This window comes from Lontra canadensis, unplaced genomic scaffold (genome assembly GCF_010015895.1).
Source record: "Lontra canadensis isolate GAN:19392208 unplaced genomic scaffold, GSC_riverotter_1.0 scaffold9, whole genome shotgun sequence".
Taxonomy (NCBI): domain Eukaryota; kingdom Metazoa; phylum Chordata; class Mammalia; order Carnivora; family Mustelidae; genus Lontra; species Lontra canadensis.
Genome location: NW_022631003.1, coordinates 34,111,129 through 34,128,451, shown reverse-complemented (window position 1 = coordinate 34,128,451; position 17,323 = coordinate 34,111,129). Strand labels below are relative to the sequence as shown.

At 35.2% G+C, this 17,323-nt stretch overlaps 1 protein-coding gene across 11 annotated transcripts in view; it reads right to left on the bottom strand.

The window, feature by feature from the left end:
- Positions 1–17,323, bottom strand: part of SOX5 (SRY-box transcription factor 5) — a 976,694-nt gene that overhangs the window by 210,696 nt on the left and 748,675 nt on the right. For all 11 annotated transcript variants that reach the window (XM_032855263.1, XM_032855265.1, XM_032855259.1 and 8 more), the window contains one exon: positions 3,170–3,256. In XM_032855263.1, coding sequence (XP_032711154.1) covers positions 3,170–3,256 — 87 coding nt within the window. The remainder of the gene's footprint in view (positions 1–3,169; positions 3,257–17,323) is intronic.

Below are 17,323 nucleotides of genomic sequence, written 5' to 3'. Positions count from 1 at the left end.
AGGCAAATGATCTGTTTAGATGAGTCAAAGCTGCCATGGGTCCCCAGATATTGTGCTCAGGTGAGGTGCCAAGGCAATGACCTTCAGTGTAATGGAACTTCATGCGAACTAAAAACAACGTGTGACAGTCCCGGTTGCCAACGGGGGGGCAGGGATGGTTTTGTCCCCTTCTCAGGAGCTATGAGGCTCTAAGAGGTATTTCTTCACCTCTCACACAACCCTTAGTGCTTCTGCTATAGGTAACAAGAAAACATTCTGTAAGCGGACCAGTAGCACAAGATAGCTGACTGGTGAAGAAGAAAGAAATAATTTCTTTAGGCAGCTCATCAGTGGATACACATGTATTGATGGCTGACTAAGCTTTTTAGCCAAATGGTTTCATTTTGCAAAACTGGATCTGGTGTCTTTTTTGGATGTTTTTTAGAGGGTTGTCTCAAATGTAACTTTAAAACCTAATTACTTCACATTTCCAAAGTACCAGACCATAAAATGGCATAAATTCTAACAGGTGAAATAATCTACATGAAAAATAATTTTATGCTCTCAGAAGTGGATGACCTTTACTAACCCACATTGTTTCTTGAAAAATGAGATTGACTTTAAGTGGGTATGACAACTATTTATGGAGAGCTAAAATATCCAAACCAAATGCTATTTATCTCTCCTATTTTTAAAAGTTTATCGATTTAACTTTTTAAACAGTAATAGCAAGAAACCCTTCTTTGAACTTTGCCAAACTATAATATTAACCGTTGTCCAAATGCCCTGAAAGTTACTCACATGCAACAACTTGAAGCTAGTGCTTGGGAACTGTGCTCTGCCCTCACTTGTCTACAGGTTTAGATATTCAAGAATGGATGTGCTCCTGCTCGTGCACATGCGCGCGCGCGCGCGCACACACACACACACACACACACAGTCATTCACTCACACATTTTCTGGAACTAATTAAAAATTAAATGAAAACTGACCAGGATAAACAGAGGAGAAAAGTTTCAATTGACAAGACCTGGTAAATACTGTAAAGGCTGTACATGTCCTAACATATGCAAAGAGTCTATTAAATATATTATTCTCAATTATCATTAATCATCCAATAGTTGAATAAGTTCATATTTCCAGATTAAAAAAAAACTCACACTTATCTTTCCCTATCTCAAAACAGGGAGCACATACAGGAGACTTACATCTTTATTCGCTTCATATTTGAAAAAAAAAAAAAGGTTGCAAAACAGCTAAACCATTGTTCTCACATAACTTCTGAGGTGGCATGAAAACCACATTCCTGGGCATGGCATAATCATAGTGTCTGACCCCCCAAGAACCATTAAGTCAAATTCATTTACCCCCAGAGGGCTACACACTATTGTATCCTTTCCACTTTCTCGCCACCTATGAACAATGGAGAGTAATTGCTACTGTCACGGGCAGTCAGTAGGAAAAGTAAGCCAGCGCTGTTTTCCCAGTTTTCTGCCAAACCCATCCAAGCACCTAATAACCATGCCCCCAACAGAAGAAAGATCCACAGTTGCTTTTTAAATGCATCAGAAAACAGCCTTCTGAACAGAACCAGAGGACAATAACCAATCTTATGCTCTGAACGTAAAGCTTAAAAAACTCAAAATTAAAGACGGGACTTCTTTTGACCGTACTGCAGCTTCCTGAACTAACCCCACAGGCAAGCCTGAAAGGAGAGCGGAGCTGCTTTCCTCCAAGCTTATCATCACTGCTGGGGCTGCTTTTAAGTCTGACTTGTGAAGAAAACGAGGGAGGGAAAAATGTTTGTCCTCCAATGGAACGAGATCACAAGGCTTGGAACACGCGGTCTTCTCTGCTCTACTCTCAGTTATCACCTAGGTCAGAGGAGAATAAAGAACCTTGGAGAGAACACATCCTGTATCCTGGGTGCAAATGGGTTAAAAATCCAACATAATAATGTAAAGGATCTACTGCCTCGGAAGAGAAATTTCTCTGTTCTGTTTAAACTTGGTCTTCAAGCTCTTTAAGGCATATAAAGTATTATCTGTTTGAATTTGATTCCATTATAGATTTTGGTTACTGAATGTGCTCATTAGCACCATTCATTCTCTCACCACCAAAGCAAACTTCATCATAACCTGAATATATATAAACTTCAAACAGAATGGATGAAAAGTGAAAGGCTCAGTCCAGCATTTTCTGTAAGTTTCCAAATGCTGGGATGCTAGTGTCCTGCCTTTCGCCAGGAAGCTCCAGAGCAGTAGAGCCGTAAGAAAGACAATCGCCTTTTTCATCGGGAGAACACGTGCCCATACATACATATGCAAAAAAGTTATTTATACACATATTTCTACATGTATATTAATATAAATCTGGTGATATTTTAAATATATTCAGCTTCTACCAAAAAATATAGAGTAATATATAACTAAATATTTTAATATTGATGAATAAGTATTTTTTTCTCAAAATCAATCCTTTAGAACTCAGAATCAAGCATGCTATTGGCAACAAATAGAAAACCATAGCCTGCCTACTACACTTTGAGAAAACACACTAAAATGAACTGAAATGACCATTTATCTCTATTTTTTATATGAGAAATTAAACCCTCTCTCACTGTAATTAGTAAAAGTTTATTAAGATATGAATATTCAGTATGACAAAGTCTACATAGACTTTTCCTCTTAGTTGTATGAAGTGTCGGATTCAAATAAAACAAAACCAAAAATGTTGCTCTCGTTAGTAAAAAACAATCTTTTATGAAGCTTTCTCCATTCATCATTTCTAGTTTTAAAGGTAGATTATGTACCTCCACACTTCTAATATGTAGAATGCATAAAATCATCTCATAATGGGCAGTTTTTAACCCTGATAGAAATACATTCTTACTTACAAGGTAAATCATTTAAAAAAATTTTTTTAAATGATGAAAACCAAAGCCTTTTGAGGATACAATGAGGATGATTCTATTAAACTGACATTCCATTTATCTAATAAGGCATAAACAAAGAGAAAACAAGCACTCTGATAGATCCACTTTCAAGCTAGAAAAAAGAAACACCAAAGACAGAGAATGCATGGAGCAGGAGGGAGATGCGGGGCAGGGGAGCACTGTATCACTGTTATATTTCAAAACATAAACTTCATTTTTGTACATTTCACATCAAAATAATTTCAGATACATTACCTTTTATTTCACCAAAGTTCCCTGATCCCATTGCAAGAAGTTTGTCTTTCCAGTCCTTTGAGAGTAGCTTTTCAATACTGGGGGTTTCTAAGTAAAGGAAAAAAAAAATGTAAGCAAATCAACATGACTATCTTTATAATGCAGCTCATTAAAAGTCTATCTGCTAAAAATAAGGCCATCCCTATCCGGGCCCCAGTTCATAATGACTTCATCAACAAACTGATAACAGGGGGGAAAAAAATGTGTTTTGTCACCTGCTGTTTCAAAATCATTAGCTTTTTCCTCTTGCGGAACAAAGCCGTACTAATTCTTTATGACAATGGGTACATATAAACCTGCAGTTCATTGTTTTTCAATTTGGTGAACAAATTCCTGCTATAATAGATGCTTGTCAATTTCAGGGTGTTAGTGTGCAGTCAAAAAATAATTATGTTGATAAAATGCAGAGCAAAAAAAAAAGGCAAAGAATTAGCTCTTAAATCTGCTACATGTAATTATATCCCTCTGTGTGTTTACAATTACATCCACTTTATAATATGTGTTTAACATCGTATGGTGGTAAGCACACTGTGGAAAGATTTGCCAGTACCGTGAACACTAAAAAAAAAAAAAAAGAAGAAGAAGAAGAAGTTGGTATAAAAGAAGCTTTACAAAGATTGCAAAATCTAGAAAAGTGAGTAATGCCTTAAATGGAAACCTATTATTTGCTTATTTCAGATTTGTCTCACATTCTTTTAAAATGCCCAGTACTGAGACAAGGCACATATATTTTAAAGAGCAAGGTTATGCTAAAGTCTGATATTTGTTTCTCTACATCACACGGTTTTTGACCTCTTCTTTTGTGTTGAATTTTAATGTATAAGTAAACATAAATGCTAATAAAACTCCCAAACATTAAACTCAATTCCAAACAATGTAATTGTATATTCTTGTCAGCGTTTAGATGGGTACACAATTACAATGGCTTTCAATCCCACGATTAGCACTGCATTCAGTGAGAAAATGGAGTGTACTAAAAGATAAGTGTCCCAGTATGCTCCATCTAAATAACAATACCCACACTTATTATCTGGATCTAAGACATACCCTGCCATTCTCCACATTGGTGTTTATGTGTATTTGTGTTTGTTCCGACATTTGTTTACCCCCTACCAGGAGCATAAAGGGAGTACATGTTAACTTATCAAAGGGACCGTCTGGCCTAGAGACCATAAGATTATTAGAAACTGGTTCATTTTCCCCACAGTGAAATGCATTTTAAGGCATCATCATCATCTTTGGCTAATGCTATCTACTTCTCTCAGTCCTCCTTCTTACAGCCATTGGCTGTCAGAGTCACAAAGCCCATGTGGAGTTTTCAACAAAGTGGAGGTGAAATTTCCTTGGAAAAACCATGACAATATGGAATTTTTTTTTTTCAGATGTCAAAAACTTCTGGAAAATAAAATGGTGAAAGGCTCTGAGTGGTTAGTGCTTCACACAGTCTGCAGTCTATACATATGGGACATACACACACACACACACACACACACACACACACCCCTACCACAATTACTGTGTACACATTTACTATGCAATTTACTACGGAATGTGTAAGATTTTTTTTTTCCTTTGTTACAAGGTATCTCCATTTCTTACATTTTAAGGAAGACAGATCTTAAGAAGTTACTTTTTCTTAAAATCTCTCTCTTTCTGTACCATAGCGGTTTTAAAAATGGTAATGACAACTCTGAGTAATAAAACGGCTTAAATCTCTTACTGTAATCAATATTTCTGTTCATTGAGGCTTTAAAAGTAACTTTAAAACACTTCTACACGGATTTCCAATGTTTCTACATTCCCAGTAAACGCTTCATGAGCGAAATCATTTTTTAAACCTTATCAGAGTAGGTCAAACAAACACCACTGTTTCTTTTTTCCAGCACTCCACAAAAATTCTTGAGTAGCATGTAAACAGGGCACAGCCAATACGGTATTTGCAATAGAGTACTGTCAGTCATTAAAAGCTAACAAACCTTTGCAAAGCAGGAATGCAGCAATAGAAATCCATTGTGCACTAACAATGGGCCCCTGAACCTCCCGGCACCAAAAGCAGACCATTTTACTTTTAAGGCTATTGTCTGCAAAGTCCATGACAAAGCTTTTCCCCTGCAGCTAGACAAAATATTCACTGTAGTGTGCTCATAAAGAAACAGAAGTCTTCTGTCTAAGTTGCAGAGTTAAAGTAACAGCCGCCAGAATTCTGAAACCTGCAGAACATTCCTGGCCTCTTTATTAACTTACATAAAGATAGAAGGCTCCTATACAGAGCCAGTTTTTTTTTTTTCTTTTTCAAGTCCCTGACTTTGAACAGACACTACAGAAAAATGAGTAAATCTTCTTTAAGACCAAATAATTTGGAAGATGTAAAATCAGAAACATATCTAACCCGGGGATGTCATGTGTGTGGATGAAGAAAGACACTAATATTTGCAACTTGGATGAGGTATATATTTTAAATGCAGATTCAAGAAACATTTATCAAGCAGCCTATGCGCCAGGAACTGTGTTAGATGCTTTTTCCTGTTGGTAGTCTCTCATTTAACATAACCGATACCTGAAGATTCAGATTGTGTTATTACATCCACCACACAGGTTAAGAACAAAAGCAGAAAAAAAAAGGGACTTGTCTGAGGTCTTACAAAATGTAATGGGCAGAGCTGACTTTTTGAAGTAAGATTTTTTGTTTTGTTTTGTTTTGTTTTGTTTTGCCTACAAATTCCAAACTCTCTTGTCAACAATGAAATGATAATGATAGCTACTATTTTGAGGACTAAGTGCTAAGCAGTGTACCAGGTCCTTTACATGTGGTATCTCAAACTTCTCATAATAATCTTCTGAATTAGGTATTGGTGCATTTGTTTACCACTTAAGAAACCAAAGCTTAGGGAAATATCTAATTCAGAAGATTATTTTGAGAAGTTGCCCATAGGGAGCTAAGTTCAACCTAGTGGATCCCAAGGTCAGGGGGGACCAAAAGCATATCATTTCACCCACTTCCCTTCTTTATTTGAACTACTATAAAATAAAGAGCTTGAAGGGAATCCACATCCAGTATTCTTCCAAAGGCTACTGTCTCCACTGAAGAGGTGGTTAAGAAATGATTTCACCACGGATGCTAATGAAGACGGTTAATGATGAGTTCACAAAGGTCATAATGAACACAGTGGATGCACGGTACCAATGACTGAATTTCTCTGAAAATATAAATGACTAGAGAATATAAATGACAAAAACTGTAAAAGACCAAATGGCAAAATCCCAATATTTATAATACACCTGTTCATTAAATGTGTGAATGTGATTAGAGTGAAATTTGACACAATTATATAAGTGTTGCTTCAGTGTTTATGGATTAAAAAAGATAGTAGTTATCTGCTAAATATTCCATTTTCTAAAAGGAGATTTTTTTTTAATACATGTAGAATTATATTTTATACTGTGAGTAGGTATAGTATGTTTGTGGACATACTTATTTTCCAGAAGTTCAAATTCTGGATTATCCATCATTTTCACATTAAGATGTGCCACAGTTTTATTATAAGTGCCTTTACAGATTCTCCTGAGACCAACATTGAAGTATCGCAACTACCGTCAAAATGAAAACTAGTGCTCCCTATATTAAAATAAGTGTGAGACATAATAGTACCTCTTATTAGTTGCATAGTATTTCAGTTTATATAATGCTGTCAGACACAACAGGATTGTCAATGGTATGCATTGTTATTACACCCATTTTGCAGATGAGAAAACTAAGGCTCAGAAAGATGTTCTTCCCAGAATCCCCTAGCCAGAGAGTAGAACAGAGGGAATACAAAGCCAGGGCCTTTTAATTCAGGGATCTCTTCCTTTAAGGGAAACATATATGTGTACATATTTTAAAATTTTTAAAAAATGGTAAGAAATAAGCTATCAGATAAATTAGAGGGTGATGACAGATATCCTAATCAGTCAATCCATTAATATTAGGATGACTCTAATTGGATTACTTTTGTCTCTTTATGCTATCAGGACCCTTTTGATATGTTTGCTTGATTTTCCTTCCTTACCCTTGCCTCTTTTGCTCACATATGTTTCTTCACATCAATGCCTATGGCAATCACCACCAGTGAATGGCCCCCCCAACTGTGCCAGCCATTGTTACAACAGCATCCTGCCTCTTTAGGGCCTGTTCATTCCCTATAACTCTCACTCCTTTTTCCCTTCAGTGCCAAACACTCTTAAGACTGACTCCCTCATCTGGAACAATGAGACCTAAAGACTCATGCCAACATATTGTAATTCTCCAACAAGCTGCCAGTGCCAAGAATTAAACCACATTCGCTCCAGCGCGGTAGCTTTACACACAAGCTCAGGGTTTTGCTTTGTGTTTATGTAGGTTTTCTCCCTTAATCTCCCTTGAGCTGCAGTGGCAGAGCTCATTGAAAAATCGAACAAGGAAAAAATATGTATGTGTAATAATCTGACTTTTTAAACAAAGTCCCCGGAGTTAGTTCTTACCAAATCTACCACTGTTTATACTTGAATTCTGTAGTTTAACCTAAACTGTGTTATTCCTGACATGTGATAGGTTGCACGTTTAGGGATGGGAATTGTGTTTTGGGAGGAACAACAGTATGTCTAAACTTCAAACTACAGCAATACCTCTTCAAAGTCAAGAAGTAAAAGCATATGTCAATTATTCACATCATAGAATCAGAATTTTAATCTTGTAGGGATCTTTAGATATCATTTAGATAAGCATTTCATCAAAGTAATTTACTAAATAAAAGACACTGGACATAAATGGAACACAAATTGTTTGGTTACTTAAAACCAAAACAAACAAAATAAGCATTCCATTGTCATGTTAGTCTAATTACATTCCACAAATTTACATTTCACTTCTACAAGATTTAGAACTGTTTATGGGCTAAGAGACCATCAATCATTAAGTGAATTATGGATTATATAGTGTTATTTAAATATCTGACCAAGGAAATCAGTGTTGGGAGATGACTGTTTTGCTCATACAATTTGGGTTATAGTCTAGACCAAATTCTTCATTTTATGGACTGAAATTGTAAACTAAGGTTAAAATATGCCTAAGATCATAAATCTAATTAATGATGAAGGTAGGACCTGAAGCCTAATTCCTAGTTCAGTGTTCTTTTCAATATGCCACACACAGTAACAAGTTCTTTTAACAGTCAAACTTTTCAAAAATGAAATGTTAGTCCAGTTTTATTCGCCTCATCTAGTTTTAAACAATTATTATATGAGAGTTGATCTGGGCAACTGATCTCTGAATTGGGTGTTGTTAACTCAGTATTCTCCCGTTGCAAGCTTTCACTTGATGACCAACATAAAACTGAAAAATAAACCCAAGTTAGAACACTTGGCCAAATACATTTTTCTTCAAAAAGCAATTATAATTCAATGTGTTGCCATTTAATTATTCAATTACTGATAGGAAGATTGTTTTTGAGGGGGAAGATTGGGCCACATCTAGAAATCATATGTCTGTAAGAGTTTAATTCTTGTTGACGATATGCACAGGCCTAGACAATATTTTGGGGCAAATACTAAACAATGTAATGTTAGTAATGTAAAACTTTTATATATCTGAAAAGTTATTTGTCCACCAAAGACCACTGGGCTTTATAACATTCCCATTTGCCAAGCACTACAGCTAGTCTGCCACGGAAAATATCAACTTCTTCTAGGAAACATTAAAAAATAATACATACCACAACACACAAGAGGAACACATCTGAAATTCCAAAGCATTAGAATTTCAATAAGCCTCATTTTTATATGTAATTATCCTAAAGTGAATTAAGCTCTACAAATACTTTACTTTTAGTGGTGCCAAAATACTTGTTTGTTTCCACTTGAAAGTTAATAAGAGCTTGTTAACAGAAAGGGGAAAAAAAAATTTGGCCTGCTGACTCAAGTTTTAAAATGTTTAATGTGCAATCAATTTTTGGAATATTGCAATATTTAAATCAACAGTTACAAGCTTAAATTTTCTCACTGCACAAGCTGAAACTATTAACACACCTGTCCAGTTATTTTTAATCTTATACCATATTTTAAAGGAATATTTTTGCATTACATGATTAAACATGTCATAATCAATATGATATAATTACTACATCTCAATAACTTTGGGTTTATTCCTCACAAGATGGCTCTATATTCTCCACATTTAAAAAAAAAATTCATTAAAAGAGAGACTTAGGAGGCTATATGATTTTATTTACTCTATCACTCAGAAAATTAAGTATACTTTCATGCAACACTATGTTTTATCTTAGTTTCAAAATTTAGATCCTAGCAAAAAATAACATTAACTAATTTAGAGGCAGCATTTAAAAAAAGAGCTGCAAAGAAGTGTTCCTCATGCACAAAATCTCACTAATGTTGTGCTGCTGAACATTAAAAAAGCCTTAATATCATACAACCTGACTCCATCACTCACTAGTTTTGTGACCTTTGGCAAGTAGTTTAACCTCGCTATGCTTCAACTGACTCATCTGTAAATGGGAATAACTGCACTTACCACATAAGGTTGTCAAAATAACTAAATGAGATAATTTATGTAAAGCTCTTAAAACACCGCTGGGCGCACAGTAACACTTAAAAATGTTACTAGCATTACAACTGCAACTTAATATATGACCACCCAAAAGAACTGCTCCAAAAAAGCAAATGAAATATATATACATATGCTTCATTTTGCACATCACTAAAACAACCCAGAATTCAAAAACCTCACCAAAGGATGATAGCTCTGTCTCTACATTTTGTCTCTACATTTTGAGGGTTATGACCCATAATCCTTAGTTTCACTGATTATCTACCATCCCTATGAATTTTTTAGTTGGTTCAGCCAATAAAGATGATACAGAATAAGGCATAGTATCATGAGAGACAAGGGAAGTTATTACTCCTGTGAAGTTCATATATGTACTGTCCCAAAACAGCACAGATACACAAAAATACTCAACTAATCTTTGCCTGATTTTTTTTTTTTTTTTTTTTTTGGACAGGTTGTCTTTCTAACATTCCATAGGTCCTATTACATCCTCAAAAATGGCTAAAGCTTTTAAGCCAGTGCTGTTGACAAGTGAAAGGGAAGGACAAATAGCTTTGTAGTGCTCTTTTCCCAGGGTCACTCAACCAGCGGTAACAGTTATTATTTTTATTTATTAGCATTGTAGCCCTGTCCTCTATCATGGCTAACTCACCCCAACCCCCATGACAGCAAAAGCATTTTAACTTTTAATAAAAATGAGAGAGTGCCACACTCCTGTGTAAGGCTCTTTCAGAAAGTGCACAGCTAATGAATATTGTCCATTTGTATCCAAATAATTTATGATGTCAGCAAAGTGTGGGTGGGGAAACATGAATTGTAGTCATTCATTACAATAGGAGGGGTGACAGTGGAGGGTAGGAGGAAGCCAGGGGTTACTACCAAGGCAAGAGGGGTAGAATAGAAAAGCAAAAGTAATGTGATGGAAGAAATTTGAGAGGAAGATGTTCCTGAGTATATGTATCAGTAATAGTCAACTTAAAAAAGTTAAAGCATTCCCCCGCCCAAAATTTTTCCTGACTACATGTTTCTATTTTATTCCCCAGATAACCAAATTTCTTAGATGCCGATTACAACAAAACTTACTCTTCATAAGTTTTTAAAAAAGTTTTATTTATTTTATCCTCCATAAGTTTTATATGAAATACTATTTTCTCAACTGTGGATATGTGAGATAGAGAAAGAAAGAAAAATAGAAGACAAACCGTAAGAAATAAGTCATAGCAAAAGGTATATGAGAATGAGAGACATATTTAACGCAAAGTCTTAGTTTCACAAGATAAATTTACAAACAGGAGTTTAAGATAGCTTAAACACATCGTAGCTTAGTAAAGATAAAAATGCATGGCTTTAAGCAAATTACATATGCCTACTGATATATTTAGGAAAAGAATTACCTAAATATGTATTTGAATTATAAATGAAGCAATTATCGTACTATAAAAGGTTGTATTCACATAATCATCCATTTAATTAGATATCTAAGACCATGATGAGAATGAAAATTAATGATTGTATTTGTACAATTTTGTTATTGTTGTTGTTTAAAATTGTGGAAGTGGGCGGTAGGGATGATAAAGGAGATACAAAAAGCATAGAAATAGAAAACCACTTAACATACATTAGAATAAGAATTCCAATACTTTAAAAATATGACAGAATGTTTTACCACTGGAAGTGAGAATTAAAGCGCATACAGCCTGATGCTAACCCACTACACATCCTGAATCTTCCCTATCACAACATATGTGAAAACAAATCGCAATCTCGGCTTGCCAGATGCCTGAAAAGATATGAACAATAAAAACTGACATGATTCATATAATAAATCAGAGATTGTGATATGCAGGTAGTTGAACAGTTGAGCTGAAAAGCTACTTACAATTCAAATTATATTTTTATGTTCTAATACATTGCACCGGATTTTAAAATTAAGAAAAATATCCCCTGATTTGCTTAAAATCATATATCTAAGTTTGCACATATCCTTCTCCACCGAAGTAGTCCATCTGCCTTAACAACTTGTTATATTTGGTCTCTCGTAACCTTTCATGGATTTTGGATCGCGTCATTTTTAGAGTAATTTTAGATTAGAAAATACAATAATTTGATTTCCAAAATGGCATTTAATGTTCACAAGCTTAGACACTAATCAACAACAAAAGCTACAGTCCTGCATTAGCTATGATATGGCTTGACCCCCTCCTCCCCACCACCCCCGAATGCAGAAGAGCCAAACAACAACCTGTAAGAGTCCCCTTTAAGAAACATTTTCATTTAAGGAAGAACAAGTGGGGGAGAAAAAGGACAAAAAGGAAGCAAACAAAAAAGATACAAGTCTGGATAAATAGAAAAAGGGAAAAGCATAGTTTATTTTTCATTTTTCCTGTATCACCGGAGACTTGGCGTTCTCAATGTCAAAAGTCAGTGGGTATAAAAGTGGGCTTGGAGAATCTATTGGTATATTCTTTTAATTTCTTAACTGAAGGAATATACAAAATGATTACCTTTGCTTTTAGCAGGATAATGTACTATTAGAGCTATCAGACTACTTTTAAAAAATCGGATACTGCCCTTTCCATTATTTTGCATAGTTCACACACGTGGATACACACAGAAGATCAGGAGGCATTATACTCTATTTATTTATTCATTTACTTAACAAATCATCTATTAAGCTACTACTTTGGCACAGTGATAGGCACTAAGACATGGCCTCCACACTTCAAAAAAATTCACTGTCTCCTGGGATGGATGGATAGACTAACAGTGACCAAACACTAAAGGTTTGACTCAAATTGCTATGGTGTCACTGGGTTTCTCTTTTATTGTTTCATTTACTGAAGTAAAAACAAGGAGAACATGCCTTTTTTAATTATTACACTAATGAATGGCAAATAAAATGTGCTGAGAGACTTTTTCCTAAACGCTACTTTTGTAGTATTACCATAAAGAGTTCAAAAATAGTCTGTTTATCAATCAAACCAGCTATAAAAAAAAATGCCTACTAAGCAATACTTTCCAAAAATAGGGCCAATTTCTCATCTTGTCTGTAATTAGGAAAATAATATGAATTAAGTCACACTATCAATGTAAAGTTAAATTAAAAGATAAGTTTATGAATAAGCATAGTAGAATGGATTAATTCAACAAAGAATAGATACTGTATGTTTTTGCAGGCATGGGGATATTAACAGGAGCAAAATAGAAGTGGACCCTATCCCCTTGAAGTTCATAGTCATTGGGAAACTTCTTTAAATGGAAAAATTCCAGGGCTATTGGAGAGTTTAGCTCTTTCTGTTCTGGTTGAATCCCAGGAATCTGCACTTTCCTAATACCTGAGGTAATTTTTTGATGAGAAAACCGATTTGGGGTATAACAATATGGATAAAGACATTCTATTACATTTTCAGAAACTTGAAAACTTTTTTCAAGTGGTTAAGATGTGAAGTAGAATATATTGAATTCTTCTTACAAAAAGGTAAAAGAATTTTACTAACATCACAGTGTCATTTGAGTAATAATTTAAACATCAGCAACAAAAAAAATTCAAATACATTCCAATAGTTTTCTATTTCACAACTCAATGAGATACAGTAATTCAAAGGGGAAAAAAAGTCACAGTAAAATGCAATAATGATATACCAGGAGCTGATATATGCTTTATTTATTAAAAAGAGGGAAAATAGGGGCACCTGGGTGGCTCAGTGGGTTAAAGCCTCTGCCTTCGGCTCAGGTCATGATCTCAGGGTGCTGGGACTGAGCCCTGCATCAGGCTCTCTGCTCAGAGAGGAGCCTGCTTCCTCCTCCTTTCTCTCTCTCTCTCTGCCTGCCTCTCTGCCTACTTGTGATCTCTGTCAAATAATTAAATAAAATCTTTTTTAAAAAGGAGGGGGAGAAATAAAGAATTATTATTACTGGAGTCTTGGGAACAAAAATTTTGTTTAAAAATCTTAAGGGATCATTAATCATGTGACCACATGCATATTCATGTATATATATATTATTTAAAGCAATGTACTACACACATAATAAGAGAGGTACCTATGTTTATGTAAGCAGCGAAGAAAAAAGAGAAGCTCCTAAGATGTCAGCTAAACGACAAGGGCATCCTCTTTTCATGGTTGAAAACTAAGGTTCAGAGAAGAACAGTAGAATAACCTTGAAAGCAATATGGTAAATCAGAGAAGAATGAGTGGGATAGTATCCTGATTATTCATTTAAAGGAATGGGAGGACAACAAGTTATTAATACTAGAAAGGATGTTAATGGTAGAAAGGAAAATCATCTCTACCTTGAATATAATTAATAGGAATTTCTGTAGCACAGAAGCATTGCTGTTTATTTTTCTACATTCTTTTTTCTAAAGATTTTATTTATTTATTTGGCCTAGAGAGAGAGAGAGAGCCAAGCAGGGGGAGCAGCAGAGGAAGAGGGAGAAGCAGACTCCCCACTGAGCAGGGAGCCCTATGTGGGGCTCCATCCCAGGACCCAGGGATCATAACCTGAGCTGAAGATAGCCACTTAAAAACTGAGCCACCCAGGCACCCATTTTAGTATATTAAAAACATCAATCTAGGGCGCCTGGGTGGCTCAGTGGGTTAAAGCCTCTGCCTTTGGCTCAGGTCATGAGCCCAGAGTCCTGGGATCGAGTCCCGCATCAGGCTTTCTGCTCGGCAGGGAGCCTGCTTCCCCCTCTCTCTCTGTCTCCCTCTCTGCCTACTTGTGATCTCTGTCAAATAAATAAGTAAAATCTTTAAAAAAAAAATCAATCTATAGCATCTATAGAATCATGTCTCAAATCTAATAACTGAGAGGAACACATTTGAAAGGACAGAGAAATATCTAGGGAGACAGAATAGAATAGAAAAGAGAGATCTATTGAATACCCCCTTCTTTCTCTTACTCTTAGCCTTCCTGAAGTAATCATTGAACAACTTAACTCCCATGTATGTAATAAACAAAAGACAGAAATATATATCCCTTAAATCTTTCTCTTTCACATACACATATATTTAATATCACATTTATGATATTAAATTATCTTGTAGATATCTCATCAGAAATGTACCCGAAGAGAAAAAAGGGGGGTGGGAAGGGTTCAAGGGATGTTCACCACACTATCATGTGTATCCCATGTTTTCCTAATGATCCACTGATTTAATAGAATAAAATTAAGAGAGGTAGGGGGAAAAAAACTTACTTAGAACAGCCTAGGGATTTTAGTGAAGTACAATGAAATGGCAGTAATTAAAAAATTAAGATATAGGTCAATATTTCATCCCAAAGGATGGATGAATCCAGTAAAGTGACCACCCAATTTTCTGACCTGAGTGTCAGAGAGCAAGTTTTTACAAAATTGGGAATGGTCTTTCAAAAGCCACCGAAGTCTGTGTTGCTCAGGTCAGAAATTCAAAAGTGTTCATATCTCTGGGAATTTTCCCTGAGGGACACGGAAACTCCAGGAAGCTGCTATCTCAGTTTTCACAAAAAGGTCCAGAGTGTGTTTAAGGCCCACAGGGTCCCTGTTACAGGACATCAGATCTCCCATCCAAAGTGAACACCAGGATGAATCCTGAAGATGGTTACAAAAAGCCTTCACTGCCCTCAACTCTTCTGAAAAATCTTGTAATTCCTCTGGGAAGAAGATTTACATAAAACATTGTGAACAATGATGATAAATTAGAAACACATATTTAATCATTTTTATGAATTAAAAGTGTTTCAATAATAGTAGTTGAGATCTTCAGTTGAATTATAAGCATAATAAATAAATCATTCCAAGTATTGTAGCTGTCTATAATCCTATTTGCTGAAGGCAAATAATTTACTGCAAGAAATTGTGTAAACTAAACTTGTGTTTGCAGTAAATTTGTAACAATCAAAACTGATCTTTATTATTTCAAACAGGTTAATGTTAAAAGGTGCATTATGTACTTAACATTTATGCTCATGAAATTTAAAAAATATATATAGTTTTCCATTTCTAAAGAGAGAAAGAAAAAACATCATTGTTCCATGGCAGCTACCAAAGAATGAGAAATTACTTTGATGAGGGGATTAAATTCTTTATAAGAATATTTCCAAAATTTTTAAATTACATTAAAGTAGATACATAATCTAACAGGTTTCCCAATTATACAGTAGGTGTCGATTTATTATTCTGGTCCAGAGTTCAAGATGTAAAACCTGGGTTATTTATTTCTCTCTTTTCTTCTCAGCAAATTGTTCAGATTATAGCGCAGCACCTTCAAAATTATAAAGCAGCAAAGCCAAATCTCAAAACATGTGAAGAGTTCCGTGCCAAATGGAGCTGTATAAAAACTAAAACCCAACACCTTTAAAAAATACTTGATTTGAGTTTAATCAAAACTCTTGTTTTCATACATATTTTAGCCTTTCTGTGTATTTTTATCTTTTTTCCTTTTTTTTTTTTTTTTTTTTTGTCGTGACATATTAAGTGCCTAAAAAATAATGATCAGTGAGGTTTCACAGCATGGAGGGGAAAAATAATAGGGAAAAAAAAAGTTTATTCCACACTATCTGAATTACATTTAGGTAGTTCTCAATGGGGCTACTACCAAATCCTTTAAGCCCACCAGCCTCTTACCTACATTAAATTAATGAGGCATCTCAGACATTCATTCTTCACCGGCAGCTCTAGACTCTCCAGTTGGACACCTACAATTTACTAAATTACAAACAGTGACCTAGGGGAGACATCTGTTTGTTATATACAATATTGCATTATAATCTAAACGAAAAGAATATTTGGAGATTAAGATGATAAGATATATGTTGAATTACATTCTCTGGGGTTAATAGGGGCCGGTCTATGATTCTGTGATCCCTTTTCCCATACAAGTTCCTATTTTCCCATCAGGAAGCAAAGGCCTCCACAGATCAACATTATGAAATACAAAACTTATGAACAATCCAATACTAAGAGGTCTCTATTATGCCATGATACTCACTACCGCCATACAATACTTTTATTAAGCCTCAAATACATTAAGCTTGATTATAATCAAATTTTTTATAATACCACCTTCTTACTAATGCTCATAACACTTGGCTCCCAGGGATGTACTTATAATGAGATGACCAGGTGTATTTTCCATTAAATGCCTCTGTTGGAGTTTCTATAGTGCTTTTTCTCATATATTTCAAGTTAAATGCTCCTCTATTTTTATGTTTGCTTCACAACAGCCAGTCCCTTTTCAATGATTAATTTTCTATTCAAAAACAATTTGCTTCTTTTTCCTTTGTCCTGTCATGGTTTCAGAACAAGTCTTTCCTTTTCCCTCGTCCACTGCAGAAACCTCCCCTCCTCCACCTCTCCCCCGCACCACTACCTTCTAGACTCCAACTTCTTTTTAGTGACATATAGTCCAAAATATTTAGGTGCTCCCCCCCCCACCCAGCAGGAGCCTACTCAATTAACAAAAACAAAGCCCTGAATGATCAAGGCTATAACCAAGCCAAGAAGTACTGTGGCCATTTATATTATATGACCTCAGCAGTCTCTTGATTGAATT